Source organism: Bos indicus x Bos taurus, chromosome X (assembly GCF_003369695.1).
Source record: "Bos indicus x Bos taurus breed Angus x Brahman F1 hybrid chromosome X, Bos_hybrid_MaternalHap_v2.0, whole genome shotgun sequence".
Classification (NCBI taxonomy): domain Eukaryota; kingdom Metazoa; phylum Chordata; class Mammalia; order Artiodactyla; family Bovidae; genus Bos; species Bos indicus x Bos taurus.
Genome location: NC_040105.1, coordinates 57095371 through 57115485, shown reverse-complemented (window position 1 = coordinate 57115485; position 20115 = coordinate 57095371). Strand labels below are relative to the sequence as shown.

The 20115-nt window shown below is 49.2% G+C and overlaps 1 protein-coding gene across 5 annotated transcripts in view; it reads right to left on the bottom strand.

The window, feature by feature from the left end:
• Positions 1-20115, bottom strand: part of OTUD5 (OTU deubiquitinase 5) — a 29307-nt gene extending 9192 nt beyond the window's left edge. The window contains exons 1-5 of one of the 5 annotated variants that reach the window (XM_027533724.1): positions 18981-20113; positions 18739-18812; positions 9420-9513; positions 285-349; positions 42-198 (exon numbers count right to left, since the gene is read on the bottom strand). In XM_027533724.1, coding sequence (XP_027389525.1) covers positions 42-198; positions 285-349; positions 9420-9513; positions 18739-18812; positions 18981-19332 — 742 coding nt within the window. In that variant the 5' untranslated portion in view covers positions 19333-20113. Of the gene's footprint in view, positions 1-41; positions 199-284; positions 350-9419; positions 9514-18738 lie in introns of all 5 variants that reach the window. The other 4 variants (XM_027533725.1, XM_027533723.1, XM_027533721.1 and 1 more) reach the window with 4 other exon arrangements.

Genomic DNA, 20115 nt, shown 5'->3' with positions numbered 1-20115 from the left:
CCACAAGTGATCAACTGCTCACCTACCCACCACAGAAGTACCTGTGCTGTACTGGTACACCTCCACGGGCCGGTTGTACATCTCTGCCATGGCCTGCATCTCAATGTGGTTGCCATGGCAGTTGTTTTTCCGCTTCCGGTTGATGTAGGTGGTAAAGTCCTCTGTGACATAGTTGGAGAAGTAGTCAGCATTCTTCATCTGCAGAAAAGATCAGAGGATCAATGTCTATGTGGAGAAGAGATCCTCCATTCTGCCCTCGCCCCAAGGTCTCTGCAAGGTCTCACCAGATAGTCCATGCAGTGCTTTCGAACAACCTCATGCATGTCCTGGTCTCCATATACCTGGTCAGCTGTGGGGACAGAAGGAGAGGCTGGAGTCAGAGCTGCCACCAAAGAAGAGTTCTGAATCAGAACATCCTTGCGGGTGAAGGGCTGGGGGCCAGGGAAACTCCCTTACCTACCCCTACCCTAAGGAACGGAGAGTTCTTGGCTTTGTACGCTGGAATATGGTCATGAAAAAAGAGGCAGGCAAGGACCGTCTTTAAGAACAAGAGTACAGGTGAGAGGGACAGAACCACAGGCATCTTGTGTAGATAAGTGGCCTTAAGCACCATCGATTCCACATACACCACTCTTCGCTCTTCACATGAGGACACTGAGGCTCGGGAAGTTTGTGATTTGACCAAGGTCACCCAGAAGTCAGTCCATGACAGATTCAACTACAGAATTCAGTTTCCTGACTCTCAGGAGTCATTATGGCCTTTATGAGGTGAAAAAAGAGGGAAAGGGAAGGGAAAATAACTGGGCTCTAAGCCCAGTTCTGTTTAGTTCAGTTCAGTCGCTCAGTCGTGTCCAACTCTTTGCGACCCCATGAATCACAGCATGCCAGGCCTCCCTGTCCATCACCAACTCCCAGAGTTCACTCAAACTTATGTCCATCGAGTGGGTGATGCCATCCAGGTATCTCATCCTCTGTCGTCCCCTTCTCCTTCTGGCCCCAATCCCTCCCAGCATCAGAGTCTTTTCCGATGAGTCAACTCTTCTCATGAGGTGGCCAAAGTACTGGAGTTTCAGCTTTAGCATCAGTCCTTCCAAAGAACACCCAGGACTGAACTCCTTTAGAATGGACTGGTTGGATCTCCTTGCAGTCCAAGGGACTCTCAAGAGTCTTCTCCAACACCACAGTCCAAAAATATCAATTTCTTCGGCACTCAGCTTTCTTCACAGTCCAAATTTCTTCGGCACTCACCTTTCTCCACAGTCCAACTCTCACATCCATACATGACCACTGGAAAAACCATAGCCTTGACTAGATGGACCTTTGTTGGCAAAGTAATGTCTCTGCTTTTGAATATGCTATCTAGGTTGGTCATAACTTTCCTTTCAAGGAGTAAGCGTCTTTTAATTTCATGGCTGAAGTCACCATCTGCAGTGATTTTGGAGCCCCAAAAAACAAAGTTTGACACTGTTTCCACTGTTTCCCCATCTATTTCCCATGAAGTGATGGGACCAGATGCCATGATCTTCGTTTTCTGAATATTGAGCTTTAAGCCAACTTTTTCACTCTCCTCTTTCACTTTCCTCAAGAGGCTTTTTAGTTCCTCTTCACTTTCTGCTATAAGGGTGGTGTCATCTGCATATCTGAGGTTATTGATATTTCTCCTGGCGATCTTGATTCCAGCTTGTGCTTCTTCCAGCCCAGTGTTTCTCATGATGTACTCTGCATATAAGTTAAATAAGCAGATTGACAACATACAGCCTTGATGTACTCCTTTTCCTATTTGGAACCAGTCTGTTGTTCCATGTCCAGTTCGAACTGTTGCTTCCTGACCTGCATACACAGGTTTCTCAAGAGGCAGGTCAGGTGGTCTGGTATTCCCATCTCTTTCAGAATATTCCAGTTTATTGTGATCCACATAGTCAAAGGCTTTGGCATAGTCAATAAAGCAGAAATAGATGTTTTTCTGGAACTCTCTTGCTTTTTCCATGATCCAGAGGATGTTGGCAATTTGATCTCTGGTTCCTCTGCCTTTTCTAAAACCAGCTTGAACATCGGGAAGTTCACAGTTCACGTGTTGCTGAAGCCTGGCTTGGAGAATTTTGAGCATTACTTTACTAGCATGTGAGATGAGTGCAACTGTGCGGTAGTTTGAGTATTCTTTGGCATTGCCTTTCTTTGGGATTGGAATGAAAACTGACCTTTTCCAGTCCTGTGGCCACTGCTGAGTTTTCCAAATGTGCTGGCATATTGAGTGCAGCACTTTCACAGCATCATCTTTCAGGATTTGAAATAGCTAAACTGGAATTCCATCACCTCCACTAGCTTTGTTCGTAGTAATGCTTTCTAAGGCCCACTTGACTTCACATTCCAGGATGTCTGGCTCTAGGTCAGTGATCACACCATCGTGATTATCTTGGTCGTGAAGATCATTTTTGTACAGTTCTTCTGTGTATTCTTGCCACCTCTTCTTAATACATACCATTTCTGTCCTTTATTGAGCCCATCTTTGCATGAAATGTTCCCTTGGTATCTCTAATTTTCTTGAAGAGATCTCTAGTCTTTCCCATTCTGTTGTTTTCCTCTATTTCTTTGCATTGATCACTGAGGAAGGCTTTCTTATCTCTCCTTGCTATTCTTTGGAACTCTGCATTCACATGTTTATATCTTTCCTTTTCTCCTTTGCTTTTGGCCTCTCTTCTTTTCACAGCTATTTATAAGGCCTCCTCAGACAGCCATTTTGCTTTTTTGCATTTCTTTTCCATGGGGATGGTCTTGATCCCTGTCTCCTGTGCAATGTCACGAACCTCCGTCCATAGTACATTAGGCACTCCATCTATCAGATCTAGTCCCTTACATCTATTTCTCACTTCCACTGTATAATCTTAAGGGATTTGATTTAGGTCATACCTGAATGGTCTAGTGGTTTTCCCTACTTTCTTCAATTTAAGTCTGAATTTGGCAATAAGGTATTCATGATCTGAGCCACAGACAGCTCCGGGTCTTGTTTTTGCTAACTGTATAGAGCTTCTCCATCTTTGGCTGCAAAGAATATAATCAATCTGATTTTGGTGTTGACCATCTGGTGATGTCCATGTGCAGAGTCTTCTCTTTTGTTGTTGGAATAGGGTGTTTGCTATGACCAGTGTGTTGTCTTGGTACTAGTAAACAAAATGACTCAAATGTTCTGAGCTTCATATGCCTCAAGTGTAAAATGGGATCAAGCTGGGTAACTTCCTGGCAATCCTGTTGTGGAATTAATGAGATAACAGGTGTGAAGGGACTAGCCCTAGTCTTGGGACAGAGCAGTCACTCAGAGACCCTGTCCCGTAGTGGGGCCTGAATGTGGGGTACTATGAAGGTGACAGAAGTGAGTAAAATTCTGACCCTATCCGCAAGAAGTATGTGGTCTATAAGAGAGATAAGACACATATGCACCTAACTTAATTTAGGTCCAGGCATCACAGGGCTTTGGTCACAATAAGAACTAGGCTCCCCCTGCCTCAGCTGAGGATGTTCACACATGCTGTTTCCTCCTTTCAGGATGTTCTTTCCATCCTGTTTGGCTGCCTACTTGTCAAACACCCATGCACTCTTAAAACAGTTTCCCACTCCTCTAAGGCACCCCATCACCAGATTTATCAAAGATGCATACAGACTTCGCCTGATCACATTGGGCTCCCACTGAGGGCAAAGGGAAGTTCATATACAAGTCCACCCCCAGGCTCAGAGCCTGGTGCGGTACAAGAAATGCAAGTTTGCTGAGCACATTGGGGAGGATAGGGGAGTCAGGGAGCCTTCTCCGTGAGAAATTAAAATGGGCTTGAAGATGAGGCATGCTTGATGTCCACTGGCTAAGACGAAGAGGGACTGTCACTTTGTCTCCTCAGAACACCGTTGCTCTGATGGGATCTCCCTGTGACACGGGCAGGGGCAGGTCCCGCAGCAAACACCGCAGAGTTCTTCCATGACACAGTCTACCTCTGCAAAGAGTCGCCAAAAGAGCGCCTTTGCTGCCCTCCCCCCTCCCCCCTCCATGAAGGGTTCTGTGAGATAAAGAGAAAAAGGCAGCTCTGAAATAGAAAACAGGGCCCATGCCTGTCTCATGTCCTCCTGGAAGTGCAGAGACCAGAGGGTGATGGGGAGTGGGGGTTGTGAGGTGGGAAGGGGTAGCCCCTTTACCGATGTAAACAAGGATGTGGGTTCTGCGGCCACACTCTCCCTCATCCCCCTCCCCCTCTGCAGCACTTCCAGCAAGTCACATGCCCTGTGCACAGGCTGGGGGCCCCCTGCCACTGCCTTTCTTAGAAGCCAGGACCACAAACCCACTGTGGCTGCCGGAGCTGCTTGAGGAGCTATTTCCGTAGAATAAACCTGGGGTACTGAAGAGAGGCAGTGCTGTTGGCAGCTGCAGTAAACAGGAACTGAGATGGGAGTGAAGGGGTTAAATAGGGGTTGGTCTGCCAGGCTCAGGAAGGTGGCTGAGATGTTCTCAGGCAAGCATCAACAGGCATTTCCAGTCCTGGGAGGTGGATCTATCCAGATGTAAGATGTAAGAAGTCAGGGGAAAGGGGAGACTATGGGACCAGAAAGGGAGTTGGGAGAGAACCTTCCCAAGAAGTTCCCATTTCCCTGCTATTGACTCCCTGCTTGACAAAAAGGCTCTCTGCCTCCTGTGTGGCACTGGACAAGGCCTTAACCTCTCTGGGCTGCAATGTCCTCATCTATAAAGTGGGGAAAATAACTCCTTTTCCTCTCATGGAACACTGTCAATACTAGAGGGGATGGTCTGCCAAATACCTAAGGCATACTAGATATTCAAGAGATGGGGTTCCGTTTGTCGTAAGGAGAACGATGACTTCTTCAGATAGCCAGTCACCCACAAGTCAGCTAGAATTTCACCAGAACCACTTAAGTCCTTCCTCATTTCTGTTGCACTTCATCAGCCAGAAGAAAGTCCCAAACTCAAAGTGTAGGTTCTCTCTCCTCATGCAGGCGTAACTGGTTCTCTACCTTTGCTGAATCCAAAGGTCCACTAGCCTACCTTGTGCCTGTAGTTCAAATCTTTAGCAACCAAATTAACATCAAATCAGTAACACAGGCCTCACAAAATAGGGTCCTTACGTGTGGGCAAGGGATGACCTTCTCAATTTACCTATAAAATACCACCTTCTCTCTTCAATTCTAAGATGCACCAATAGGTGGTACAGAACATGTATAATCACAGCTTTTGGGAGAGGGAAACCCATCTCACTGGTTGTAAGACATACCCTAGTTTAGGGATCATCAATGTGGAAGAAAATGCGCATCTCTGAACCAAAGAAAGAGAGCAACAATACCTTGCCAATGAAAGAGAGTAGAAGGACCTTCTCGATGACACAAAAACACCCAGTGCAGGACTAAGAACACAGGAAATTCTCACTGTGGAGATGCTTGTCTGAATTTGCCAGCCCCACCTCTGTCCTCCAGAAAGCCCTCCTCCCTCCCTAGAGATTGGCACATGGAACTAGGGACTGAGCTGGACTTCCCTATGGGGCTCAAGGTGGAGGAAAAGAGCCCAGTGGTCCTGCAGAGGTAGGGGAATTCAGAGCACTTGTTTTGATAGAAACTGAAACTCCTCCTCTTGCTGACACTGCACTTGTGGGCAATCTGCACCTGCTCTCCCCTCCCAGAGTCCAGTTGGAAGGGGGTCCCCCACTCCCTCACCTCTGTCCCCAGCTCAAAGAGGGCTCAGAAATCTTCAGTACATTACTACAATTGGTTCCGCTAAGGCCTTTTCACATCCCAGGTCATTCCATTCTTACCCTAAAAAACCCTACTTTACACAGGAGGGATACTAAGGTACAGAAATGTGGCACAGCTGGCCCAAGGCCACACATTGGGGAGGTTGAAGGAGAGGCCAGGCTTTCAAGGAATAACTGGTAACTTTGAGCACTGATGCCGCAGGAGACATTACCACCACCAATCTGGCTGTCAACTTAGCCACCTGACTCCCTAGGTCAGGCTTGTCTGCCTCAGTTTCCCCACCAACACAAGCAGGAATCAGCTGGAACCTAGGAAAGGCCTGCAAGTGGTCAGAGATTATAGATATATTAGGACCTGTACCCCTCACTAAGGCCACAGAGGTCAGCATGAACATTCCCTCCCCACACCCTATGTATGTCCTTTCTCTGAGTGTACAGAGACACCAGCACAGAAATGCACATGTGCATGCACACAGTCAGTAAAAGATGTTCCTTAAAGCCAAATACCCACACAACAATCACAACTACAGAGAACTGTCACATTCAAAAAGTAGATGCCCTTGCCACCCTCAGTTGGGGAGCCAGCAAAACTCAGCCCTCTCAATAGCCTGGTCTCTCAGATGCCTGCTCCTCTACTCAAGAATTCCCACCGCAAAGATGGAAAAACTGAAGGAGGCAGGGCAGAGAGGTCAACAGAAGCCGGTGTACATGGTGGTCAATGGCTTCTTCTCCTTCTGGCCTGCTTCAGCCTCAAACACAAATGTCTGATACTGGCTGTGTGACCTAGATAATAAGGCCCTGACCTTCTCTTGAGGCCTGTTTCCCATTTATAAAATGACAAATTGATCTAAGATCCATTCCTCCAATGCTGATAGTCCATGTTCCAAGACCAAAAGGCCTTGAGCAGTGGACCTTGTTAATGTTTCTGGGCCCCATCACCGAAATATGCACAGCCCCAGCTGCATCCCCACAACTCATGCAGACACCCACACACAAGGCCACCACTCTGCCCACAGAGGCCAAGGCCAGGGCCAGAGGTTTTTGCTGAGTCAAAGCTGTACGCAGAGAGGGAGTGAAGAGAGATGCAGACTCACGTTTCCAGGAGAAGGTTATCTGAGCACAGCAGGGGCAGGGTGGACCACAGGATCCCTCTGGGACCCAAGCTCCCACTTTCACTCCACCCCAGCCTATGCTGATGCCCACGAGTCTCCAATAGGTGGTAGGCGAAAGAACTGTCCACAGGCATGAGATACTGGTTCACACTGGGGACACCCAGATCTCAGAGGCAAAACAGAGGGCAAAACCCACCTGCCTCAGGACTTCTAAGAGTAGAGGGCCACAGGCTCCTTGCTGTAAGAAGCAAGGCCCTAGAGATCACGGAATACAGCCACAGTCACCCAGCCAGTTGACTCCTAAGAAGGTAGGGCTTTCCTAGGGTCATAGAAAGAATGTGTCCTTTGGACACATCTGGGTTCTCATGCCAGTTCTGCCACTACTTACCCTGGGCATGTCACTTCCCCTTCCTGGCCTCAATGGGAGGCTCTTCTCACCTGGTCTCATGGGATAAGGACCCCAATTTTGCAGGTGAACCTGAAGTACCACGTGGAATGCCGAGCAATCAGTCAAGGTCAAGGAACAAGAGTGGTCTCTTTGTCTCTCCTCGTTTCAACTCCAACCCTCAGTTATGTGGTCCTTCTACTATTCAATGTGTGACAGGAAGTTAGAAATTGTCACCCTTCTCACCAGAGCCTAGAACAACTACCACCTGTCCCTGTCCCAGAGAGGCTGGAAGCAGAGGGGTAGCACAAAGCGTGAGGATAAAGTCCCCTTTGGGGTTACATGTCCTGTGCAGTCTGCCCCAGGGAAACCTCCACATGAGGCCTAGAGACCCAGGGGTCATGTACTTCTCAGGGAGAGGCCATGGGGCTTCTGAGGTTTTACAAAGAAAAGCCAAGTGCAGCCCAGTCAGAGGAAATGTGTAGCCATAGTGCTGATAGGGAAAGGCCTTCAACCTGTCATGGTCAGCTCTTCCTGTAAGCTTAGGCCCCTTACTGGAAGGTCTCAATGAGGGGGAAGGGTCAGAAGGTGTTTGGGAAGAACAGCCAGATGAACACACACTTAAATTTTGTTTCTTACATGGGTTACTGCCAAGCCTGGTCTTAACTAGGCCCAAGGCCCACCTCAAATAACACCCAAGACACAGATGCCCAGCTGCATTCTCTGACCCTCACTCCACCAGCAGCCTTGCTTACCCCACATTCAGACGAAGGTCTCGGCACAGGCCTAACACCTAACGGGTCCCCATCTATTCTTTCTTCGCATTCCTTTGGTCCAAGATGCCCCCAAACCTATCTCTTTCTCTAGGAAACATCCCTGGGAGAACATGGACTTGAGCCACAGGGATAAGGGAGTTGGCATTTTCCCAGCCCATCAAAGTCCACTGCCTGAACCATTTCTGCTTGGTAGAATAGGGAGACAACAACTCACCCCACCTAACTTTCTATCACCCACTCAAACATTTGTGATTCTGAGGCACCACTAAGAACTGCAGAATCAACACCATTTCAAATATGGGAAAACGGAAGTTATGAGTCAGGGGGAGAACTGGAATAAAGGGCTTCTGACTCTCAGGTCAAGGCTCTTATCAGAGGGGATGTTTCCTTGGGAGACATCAGAGCTCCAAAGGGAGTGAATCACACTCCCAGTTTCCCTTGGACACTAGCATAGAACTTCACAATTGCTTGTTGAATCACCGGAGCCAGAGGAGCTTCAAAGATCTAGCTCAGATTGGACAGCAGATGGTATTAAAGAATTATTAATTTTGTTATGTATGTAATGGTATTTTTGTTATGTTAAAAAAGAGTCCTTATTTGTCAGAGAAACATACAGAAATATTTACAAATGAGATGATCCATGTTGGGATTCTGTTTTAAAAATATTCTTGTTTCAGGGGAGTGAAAGAGTGGGTGGGGTAGTGATGAAACAAAGTTGGCAATATGTTAACAATTATTTTGAAGATGAGTGACGGGTACATAAAGGGTTCACTATTCTACTTTTGTGTAAGTTTAAAAAAAAGTTCTGTGACCCCAAGGTGACAGCTGTGTGATGCAGTTAAGAGCACAGGCCTCACACTAACCTAACCCAGGCTCTGCCTCCTGACTGCACTACGTACTCTCTGACCCTAGGTAAGTCACTCTATTTCTGAGCTGCTTTTCTCATCTGACAACTGGAAGCAATGGTCCTTCACTTACCTAGCTTGGAGGAGAATTAAAAGTTTTCCTCCAGCACCTGACAGAGCCGTTTGTCCCTGCTGCTGCTGCTAAGTCGCTTCAGTCGTGTCCGACTCTGTGCGACCCCATAGACAGCAGCCCACCAGGCTCCTCTGTCCCTGGGATTCTCCAGGCAAGAATACTGGAGTGGGTTGCCATTTCCTTCTCCAATCTGTCCCTAAGTAATGTTATTTTCTCCATCTCTATTACTACCGTTACTATTACTTTCACACCACCACACTGCCTCATGACCAAAGGCTAGAGACCAACTACTAACTTAGGCTGAGGCCAGGAGTCCCTAAAAGACCAGCTAACTCTGCGCCCAACCCTGTCACACAAGTCACTCCTGACAACTGCAGCATAGTTCAGGGGCAGCCCTAGGCCCTTGAAGGCTAAGGCAAAGACTCACCTACAGCCCGGAAGAGACAGGCACCATCCTCCTTCATCTGCTTGATGATGAAGCCCTTCTTGTCTCGCAAGGCCTTTTCAAACCAGTGCTCCTGCTGGAGGGAAGAGGTAGGGATCATCAACAGGAAAGACCCATACCCTCACCCCCAAGGCCCTGTCCTTGAGCTCTTAAGGGACCCAGATGATTGGCTGAGAGGACAACAGACAAGGTCCAGTTCTCCGCCCTGCTAGACCACTCCATGCATGTGGAGCAGGAGGCCCTTCTAGCGAATCAGTCTCTGTGTAAGCAGAAGGCTTGCTCCCAGAGGGGCCTCAGGTGCCCTGAGAGCAGAAGCCTCATCTATATTCTAACCGCTGCTAACCATCTTGGGAATCCCATGTTGGGCCTATCCCCTAGGCAGCCAGAGGCCCAGAACCAGCAAGTGCCTAGGGGGAGAACCTGACTTGACCTAGAGGAGATTCACCTGGGGACCCTCTAGTCACTTAGGGTAGGGGAGATATTGAGGAGGGAATAGACTGGCAAGAGCCTAGATCCAGAGCCCCACATACAGCCAGAGAATTCCAAGATATACTGTATAAAGCAAAATACATGCAAAGTACAATCTCACTTGTGACATTTAACATATATATATATATATATATATATATATATGTATACAAACACACATGCACACAAAGTTGGGAACACTTAACGCAACAAAATATTATCCCTAAGTGTTGGTATTACAGGTGATTCTACTTTACCATCTCATTTATAAGAGGTATACAATATGTTATCCAAAATTCGAAAAGCTTTAAAAACCAAGTCTTTATCTAACTCACTTAGCATCACAATCTGACCTGAGCTGACAAGAACCCATCTATTCCACTTAAAAGCGAATATTCAAACATTTCCTTGCAGAAACATCCAAGTGTTTGACTTTGAGGTGCTGCTATAGACCTCATGGAAAGTGTTACATAATACACAGTTTATATCCAAGTGACTTTCTTAAAATTCTGAAATATTTCTAAATTCCAAAGTACAGCTGGCCCTAAAGGCATGGGTTAAGTGAACCTGTACAAATGTGTATTTGCAAACGTTTTAATGCATAGATGGAACATATAGAATGTTTAGGGCAGTGAAACTATGCTACATACTGTAATGGTGGTTACATGTCATTCTACAATTATCCAAACCCATAGAAAATGTACAACACTAAGAGCAAACTCTAAGGCAAACTATGGACTTCGGGTGATTATGACGTGTCTATGTAGGTCCAATGACTGTAACAAATGTACCACTTAGTGGGGGACACTGATACTGGAGGAAGTTCTGCATGTGTGGGGTCAGGAGGTATATGGGAACTCCCTGTACCTTCTGCTCAGTTTTGCTATGAACCTATAATTGCTCAAAAAAAAATAAAGTCTATTAAAAAAATGTCCACGTGTCACTTAAAACATTTTCCATCTCAACACTAAACAAACCAGAAGCAGCAGACCTTTCTTAGCCTCCTCACGCCATCTGCTGGTCACCAGAAGAAGTCAGCCTGAGCCCGCATCAGGCCCAGGGGCCAGAAATCTCAAGGCTGCTCCTTGGGCACACCACCCAGCCCAGGGATTTACAGGATTTGGGCTACTTATCAGACAGAGGGGATCACCTCTCCGCAGGCCATTTTTAACTATCTCAGATGAGAGCAATTCCTGGCAAAGTAGGAAGAATAAGGTCTAGAGGATAAAACCTCTGGGTCCAAGCTCAGCTCTGTCACTCATTTGCTGCATGAGTTTAGGTAATCTACCTGAACTCTCCAAACCTCAGTTTCCTATCAAATGGGGGATATCTGAGCTGCCTGACAGAGCTGTCAAGAGGCTTAGAGAAGTTTCAGGAACTGAAAAAGCTTTCTAAACAACATACCATGCACTGGTGAGGTGGTCACCAGAAAGAGAAGGGACAAGACCAGCACACACACAGGTGACGTACAACTGAGAGGCCCTCAGAAAGTCCTAGGTGAGTGGCTAGACAGGAAATGAAGCACAGGGGACAAGAGAATACCCTACAGCGCCACCATCAGGGCCCACACCCCAGGAAGGTGTGGCTGGCTTTCCAGAGATGACAAAGGCACCTGGAAGCTCTTAATGGGCTTCCACAGGCAGCACAAACTCTTGTTTATGTGTAACATGCCAGCAATCCAGGTGTCCCTCCTTCCCCAGAGGCTGTCACACTGGACTAGCCTGCTCCAGCCAGTTCCCCTATCCCTGCCCTGCAGGTCAGCCATCTTCCAGTACCATGGCACCTGCAGAGAAGCTGCAACTATGACTACAATCCCAGACTGGACAGGAGACGTTCTAAAGCAGCAGCACACATAACAACCTCTTGATTTCAGGTATGGGGGGGGGGGAGATCGACAGGGGAAAAGGGGGTCAAAGAGCATGAGAGGTGCTCCTACCTATTCATCCAACAAACGTTTACCAGGCAGCTACTAAGTCAGACCCTGGGCTGGCAATGAGGACAGAAAAATGAATCAGATTTGGTCTCAACTGTGTTAAATTCATAAACTGCTAGGGGGTGGGGAAATAGGCAATGTCCACACACAGGTGTGAGCAGGGCTTTAAAAGAGGTGAACACAGGGTCGCTGTGAAACAGAGCAAGGGACCTGCGTCAGTCATTAAAGCTGGCATCTGAGAGGAGGTGCCACCTGAGTAAAGAAGTAAAATACCAAGACCTCCAGAAATGCTTAGTAATCACTTCTGTCATTCCAGGGATGCCAGAGACCCAACAATGAGTCCAGTAGAGCTAAAGTCCTGGAGACGACTAGGCAAGTAAGCAGGGCAGAGCCAGGAAAAAAAGACGAATTTCTATTAGCCAAATGCCTACCATGCCAGGCGCCAGATGCAAAAGGTAATCTCATTTAACTGTCCTTACCACAGCTCAGGTGGCAGGAAGCATTATCTTCATTTTATAAAGGCAGAAAGGAACTGGGATTCGGGCATCAGCAAAGCCTAGTGCAGAGGCACCAAGAGAAGGAAGCTTCATGAATCACAGCATAGAAACACAACTGGCAACCCATTTGTGAAAATCTTGATTTGTCCTTAAAAGTGGAGAAGGCCTGCGTGTTCCCCTTGCACAAGCAAGGCTTTGGTCCTGGGGCAGCCAGACTGGCATCTGGGCCTGGATATGGAGGCCAGACAACTAGTCATCCACTGCCTTTGGCACCAGCAGCCTTTGGAGCAGGCTCTGGCTGAAACCCCTTCTCTCCCACTGTGGGGAGAAAACAGGGAGGTCATGGTCCTGGGCTTCCAAGAGAGCTTAGAGTCCCAAGAGCTCAGAACAGTCTTTTCCTTTCTCCAGCTAGATAGGAGCCTCCAAAGAAGGTGCCAACTTGGATGCTGTTTAGGAAAACGGCCCAGGAAGGAAGGGTTGGTGGGAGTAAGAGGTGGGAGCAGGCCCAGCCATAAGCCACATCAATGCCCTGGCCTAAGAAAGTCAAGTCCAGACCCTGGGATTTCACTGGTGGTCCAGTGGTTAAAACTCCACAGGGAGCATGGGTTCAATCTCTTGTCAGGGAACTAAGCTCCTTCATGAGGCATGGCATGGCCAAAATAATAATAAATTGAAATTAAGAAGTCCAGACCCTGAATCTTGCAAGCCCACTGCTGAACCTGAGGGCGACTCCCTCCACATCTCTGAGCCTCCAAAACAGGGCTGGGTAAAGCTCTCTGACACAATGGCATCTGAGGTACAAAACTGCAACCTGCTACTTCAAAGGTTCAAGAGAAGTTGAAGCAGCCGGGGAGACCCAACTGACTTAGGTTCCAATCCAACAATTATTAGTCAGTGATTAACTGCTCTGAGCCATAGTTTTCCAATCTGTAAAATGGGCTAATAACCCTCCCAATAACAGGGATACTGGGCAGACTCAAATATTACAAGACTGTTCAGTATGAGAGCACTTAATGAGTTCCCTTCCTCTCCCTGAAGGGAAACAAGAACATCCCTGAATAATGACCACCCAAAAATATCAGGCCCTAATCCCTGGAACCTGTAAATATTACAAGGAAAAAGGGTCTTTGCAAATGTGGTTAAGGATCTTGCGATGGGAGATTATCTTGGAGTAGGGTAGGACCTAAATGCAATGCAATTTCAAGTGTCCTTAGGACAGCAAAGGAGGATCTGACAGACAGGAGAGACCACCCATACACAGAAAAGCCAGGCAGAGGTCAGAGTGATGCAGTCAAAAACTAAGGAATGGTAGCAGCCACCAGAATATGGAAGAGGACTGCATTCTCCCCTAGAGACTCTGGAAGAAGTTTGGCCCTGCCAATGCCTTGATTTTGACCCAGTGGAACCGATTTTGAAATTCTGGCCTCCAGAACAAAGAAAGAATGTATTTCTGCTATTTTAAACTGCCAAGTTTGTGGTGATTTGTCACAGCAGCCACAGGACACAAAGGTAACACCCTTGTAGCACTCCCTAGTGTGAACCGTGAGGCAACATGGCATGGCTCCCACCCCACAGGATCCACCTCAGCTGAATCCCACGCCCAGGGAAAGGGTTAGAATCAAAGCTGAAAGGGCCTGGAAACCCCCCTCCCAGCCTGGGAAGCTGCTGACCCTGTCTATTGATGAATGAGTTGCCAATGAAACAAGGAGGCGGCAGGGGGAGATGGCAGCAGCAGTGGTAGCTCATGGACAGACCGATGTGTAGGAAGAGCCCACAGCCAAGAGGTTTTTAGTATTCTGGACTACACAGCTCTGTCCCAGCAAGTCTGGTGCCAAGACCACCCCTCTCTTCCCCAAAACACCCAGAACACTGGCTCTGCTCCACCGGCTAAACATATGCAACCCATCCAGTGAGAAATACAGATGACACACTGCTCTTTACGGACTAACAGAAGCTCTCCAGGGCAGAGCAATCAGAAAAGAGCAAGGCCCCAAACCTACTACTAGGCCACTGAAGGAGGGAGGGAATAATTAAAAAACAAAGATGCAGGGGACTTTCCTGGTGGTCCAGTGGCTAAGACTGCCTCCCAATATAGGGGGCCCACGTTCAATCCCTGGCAAGGGAACCAGATCCCACATAACACAAGTAAGACCGGGTGCAGTCAAAAAATAAAAATAAATATTTTTTTAAAAAATGAAGATGCTATTATTCTCTGACAAAAATAAATGAAGTCCTGATGCATGCTACATGGATGAACCTTGAAAACTTTATGGTAAGTGAAAGAAATGAAGTCACAAAGGACTGCATGTGTATGATTCCATTTATATGCAATGTACAGAAAAAAACAATCAATCAAGACAGAAGTAAATGAGTGGTTGCCAGAGGCTGAGAAGGGATGAAGGGATAGGGGATGATGATGATGCAGGGTTTCTTCCTGAGATGAAGAAAATGTTCTAAAAGGGACTGATTGTGATGACAGATGCAAAACTGTGAATACACTAAAAGTCACTGAATTGTACACTTTAAACTGGTGAATTGTGTGATGTGTGAATGATGTCTCAATAAAGCTGTTACACACACACACACACACACACACACACACACACACACACACACACAAAGGCCTACAGCACTGGCTGGGCAGAGGGAAGCTGGTAACTGCTTAAAACTTCATAGCATACCCCCAAAAGCCAAGGAGCCCCACTCAAAACTTTCACAATGGATGAGGGAAGTAGGGAGCAGGGAATTAAAGAGATTACAACGAGTACAACCTCTTTCCTCATCACTACCCATTTTTAAGGATGGAGAAACTGAGACCCAGAAAAAGTAACTGCAGAAGATACAGGACTCAAACCCAGACCCTCAGGCCAAGTCCAACCACTTGCTGCTATACCACTCTGCCTCCTGATCAGAGGAATCAGCAGGTTCATAGGTGCCAAATGAAGTTGTTGCAAAGGCTCCTAGGAAGAACCCAGATGATCCTGGGGAAACTGCAGAAGAAAAATCAGCCAAGGTCCAAGGTGGGCCAGGTCAGATAACCAGTCAATAACCCTGGGCATGGATGTACTTTTGGCAGCTAAGCAGGAGTCCTGGGATTTGAGGTCAGACCCGTCAGGTCCAAAGCCTAAACTTTTTCTACACACAATCCTACCTCCACACCATCCAACAGGCCTCTTAACAAACCCCAAGCTAGCTGGCCACAAAAGTCACTGTGAGGCCAACCCTGAGCCTCACACTTACCAGACTGTTTGTCCTGACCACAAAGCTTGGATGGCTGAGAGGGAACAGAGGAGCAGGGGAGGAATCCAGTTCTTCCTTGAAAGACACCTACCATACCCTGTCACCTCCAGGCCCAAAGGGCTTTGGTGTGAGCTCCCTGAAATCCCAAAGTTAAACAATGCCCCACCAGCTTTTACCTGACCAATGAGAAAACTGTGGCCCAGGGAGCATAGGCAGAACAATTCTGGTTCATCCAGAAAAGCCCCAGGAGAGCCAAAATGGGAAACCTGGCAGCTTGGCTACAGTGCCAGGTCCACCTTCTTCCACCATCTCAGCACACAGGCCCCCTTCTCAAAATGCTCTGTGGGGTCCTCAAGCTCAGGACCCTCTCAAGTCATTCTTTTCACAGGGGAGACTCTGGCAAGGCAGCCATACCTAGGAAAGGAAATCCCTGACACCACCTAGCACTGGGACCTCTGGGGTGTCAAAAGGGCTCCTAAAGGCAGTAGATACAGTAACAGCACCAGGTCAGACAGGAAATCTTGGTAGTCACAGGGACCAGAGTCACCATGTGGACTCCTTCTCAACAACTCTCCCCTTTCCCAAGGGTTTAAATGGCTCTCTAGGTCACAAATGGCCCCAGTGATGGTTCAGGACCAAGCCTAGGGCAGCAGGAAGAATCTCTATTTTCATCCCCTAGTTGAATTAGGTAAGGCAAGAAGCATCTTCTTTGCCCTTTTGTCCCAAGAAGTGAAGAGAACATGAAACCTCTCCTCTGTCACTGGGAAGGGAAGGTATCATGCAACCACACGGCTTTACTTCCATGTTCTTATGGGGACAATAGAAGGGAAGAACTCCTAGCCTAAGAGATGGCAAAGGGGATGTAAGGTGGTGTCTTTCTAGTCACCATGGTGGCACATGACTTTCTCTGTCCCTGAAATTCCTTATTTCTGTGGAAAATAAGGAAAAGGCAAGGCACACTTTATCACAACCAGAGAGAGAAGAAACAACTCCTGGTCCGGACCCTGGCAGATGATTCATCCTGCCAGAAGTAGTAATGGATGAAAAGGGAACAAGGATGGGGGCTCAAGACAAGGCCTTGGCCCTGTGAAGCATAGAAAGATTTACCTGAGCCAAGGCGGGGAGTGTGGGTGGAGAATCCCCTCAAGTGGGGATGTCCCAAACCCCTTCCCTCACTCTGGAAGAAAAAAGCTTGTTGAAAGCTATTCAGGAAACTCAGAATACTTCTCTGATCCAGAAAATTAGAGGCACAGCTGAATCCTCCTAGTTCTTGAGGATAGTTCTTTCTCAGTCCTCATGTCCCCAGTAGTACCTGACAACCTTCTCATAGAAAGTAAGGGGGACTTCCTAGCCTGAGCTAGCTCAGACAGGGAATTCTTACGATTGTGAAAAGCATCCAGGTCCTCTGTTCAATGAGGGGTGGCCTTAGGCTACACTGCGGTGACATCATATCCTTCTCCCAGATGAGAAAGGATTGTCTGGTTGGGGGGTTGGGGAGGGAGGGAGAGCCTCATACCCGAGGTGAGCTCAAGCCCCTCCCTAATGGAAAGAATCTTTTGTCCCAGAGGGCAAGCTCAGGCCCCTGGGAGGAGATTCAGACTCCTTACCTCAGAATCCCATCTTACCCATGTCCACAAGGGGAATGAGAGCCAGAATTCAGTTCAAAGTGGAAGGTGGGCTTAGGCAGGAAATTTTATGACCCTAAAAGGCCTCTTAAGACTAGGGTACACATATGCTGTTTTAAGTGAGGTGACAGTTCTTTCAGGGTAGGTTCAGTTATCAGGTCCTAAGGTGGGGGAGGTGTCTCATGAACCCGAGGCAAAGTCAAACTCATGATGGGAGATGCAGAACCCTATTCCAGAGGGACTCTACCCATGCCCCAAGGGAAAGGTCTCAGGGCTCAATTCTGGTCTGGGGAGACCTCCTGTTCCGAAGGAGTGCCTTAAGTTCCTTGAGGGGGAAGCGTGGACCTCATCTCTAGAGACATACTGGTCAGTGAGGTATGTATGCATCTCTTATCCTTGAGGGAAAGCTCAAGAATCCTTGGCACAGTGGGTCTCAGATGCCCAAAGAGAATACTCAGACCAGTCCCTGAGTAGAAAAGTCCCCTAGAGACCTCTGGGGGGGGGGACATCAATTTCCTGAAGAGGGCTTCAGACCTAAAAGCCCCAGTCTATAAGCAGGGGGAATCCTAGGCTCCAGTATACAAAGCAGTGAGTCTCATTTTCTTGAAGAAAGGTTCAGGCCTGGGGGAGGGGTGTCCAGCCCTTAAAAAAAGCTTAAGCTCCTAGAGAAAGATTCAGACTCTTGTCTCCAAGGAGGTCTCAGATCCCTTAGAGAAAGCACAGACCCCTGTCACTTAGAAAGGGATAAATCTCATGTACCCTAGTAGAGTTTCTGATCCCAGGGTGTTGGTTTTGATCCTAGTACCCAAGTGGAAAGAGATCATAGGAGGGGGGGGGGGAAGGAGGGGGGGGGGGAAGGAGGGAGGGGGGGAGAGAGAGAGAGAGAGAGAGAGTGTGTGTGTGTGTGTGTGTGTGTGTGTCAGGTCCTTGACTTCTAGAAAACAGAGTCTCAGACTCCACTGCTGCATAGTCCTGTGCTGTATCCCCTGAGGAGGAGAAAGGGTTGTCCTATATAGTGTCTCAGACCCCTGAAAAGGATTTAGGTATCCTGGGGACACTCGTATCTCTGAGGTCACCACCTTATTTGTATTCCCAGGAGGAGGAATCTTAAGAATCTCATTCCAGGGGAAAAGAAATCTCAAGTCACCAAACACAAACCAAGATCCTTTGGAGAGTCAGGAGACTCCCCTCTCAGGAAGCATTCCATTCTGCCTGTCTCTCCTGGGGAGTGCCTACCTACTGGCCCTACACGATGAGGCCCCAGGGCCCACAATCAACTACGGGTCCTAGAAGAGACCACAGACTCCATCTTTAAATCCTCCATCTTATCTGGGGCCTCTAATCCCAAATCCCTGGGGTTGGGGGGGGCGGGGTGGGAGAGTGTATCGCAACCCCATCACCAGGGAAAAGAGTGCCAGACTCAAGAGAAAAGACATAGGCCCCTTGGAGCAGGCTCAAACAGCCTTCCTTGGGTCCCTAGCCAGTCTAGGGATCCCATCCACCACACTCACTCACCTCCCCCATCCCAATGCCCATACCTGCTCGACGGTGGCGGGGTCCATGGCCTCTATGCGCGCTGCAGCCGCTTCATATTCATCCTCACTGTTGTAACCTGCGCCGACCTCCTCACGCTCAGGACTGCCCCCGCCAACCGCACCAACCCCGGGGGCCTGACGCCGCCGCTTGCTGTGACCCGGCCCTGAGCAGCAGCCGCCCACACCCACGGCACCGCCCACGCCCACCACCACACCCGCCGCGCCCACGCCCGTCGCTGCTGTACCCAACGCATCACCAGGACCGCCGCCGGGACCTCCGGGGCCCCCGCAAGGAGGTGGAGAGGCCTGCTGTGGCCGAGGACCCGCCACGGCGCCGGGCGGCACGGCCAGCGCCCAGCGGTGAAGCGCACCCGGTGGCCCTGGGAGAGGGCCTTGAGGCGGTGGCGAAGCCCGAGGACGGGCCCCCACGACGCCCGAGTCACGGTCGCGGTCGCCGCCGCCCACACCCGTGCCGCCGCCGCCCACGCCTACACCCCCGCCGCGGCGAGGCGCCGGGGGCAGCGGTCCGGGCGGCGGCGGCTCGTTGGCGGGGTCGCCGTCGGGAGGCGGCGGCTTCTTTTTGGGGAGAATAGTCATGGCGGCACCGCCGAGTAGCCCCCAGCAAACCCGCCGCGGGGGACGCTGGGAGAGGACCCGGATTTTTTGGGGGGGGGGGGGGGTACAGTGGTGCGCGAAGGACGACGGGATCGCCGGGACCCGGATAAAGAGAGCGCGGCACCGGTTCTCGAACCGTCGGAAGAACGCGGGTCACGCAGCAGGAGAACTCGGATATGAAGTCCAAGATTAAGGCACCTCGGCGAGCTTGTCGTAGCCTCTCCAAGTCCAACAACTTTATTGCTACGCTCGTTCCGGCCTACGGCTTCAAAGGAAACAGAACCAAAACAAGCACCTCTTCGCCCCGCCCCCTCGCAGGTTCTTGAACTACCGGGTGGGGCCTGGAACGTTGCGCAGGCGCGCCGGGGCACAGCCCCGCCTCTTGTTCGGAAGTACGTGGGCAAAATCTTCGCTGCCGCCACAACAATTGCGAGCACCAACCAATCGAAGCGGTTGCGTGGGTGTTCGATGATGACCACGGGCCAATCAGAAGCAGACGTCGCCCTCCCCTGCCCTCCGTCTCAGATTTCAGCCAAAGTCGGCACCCTTGTTCCTTGCCTTTCCCTTCGCTGGTTCCGTCCGGCTCTTCTTCCCCCGAGGCTCTGACTCGCAGGCAGGGGCACTGCGACAGAATAGCGTGGCTTGCCCCACGCACAAGTTTAAAGTCGCCTCCCTTCCAGGCTTTTAAATTGGCCGAAGTCAGCCGGACTGACTGCAAAAATATCAACACTCCCAGGGCTTAGCTAGCCCCTGAAGCGTCAATTC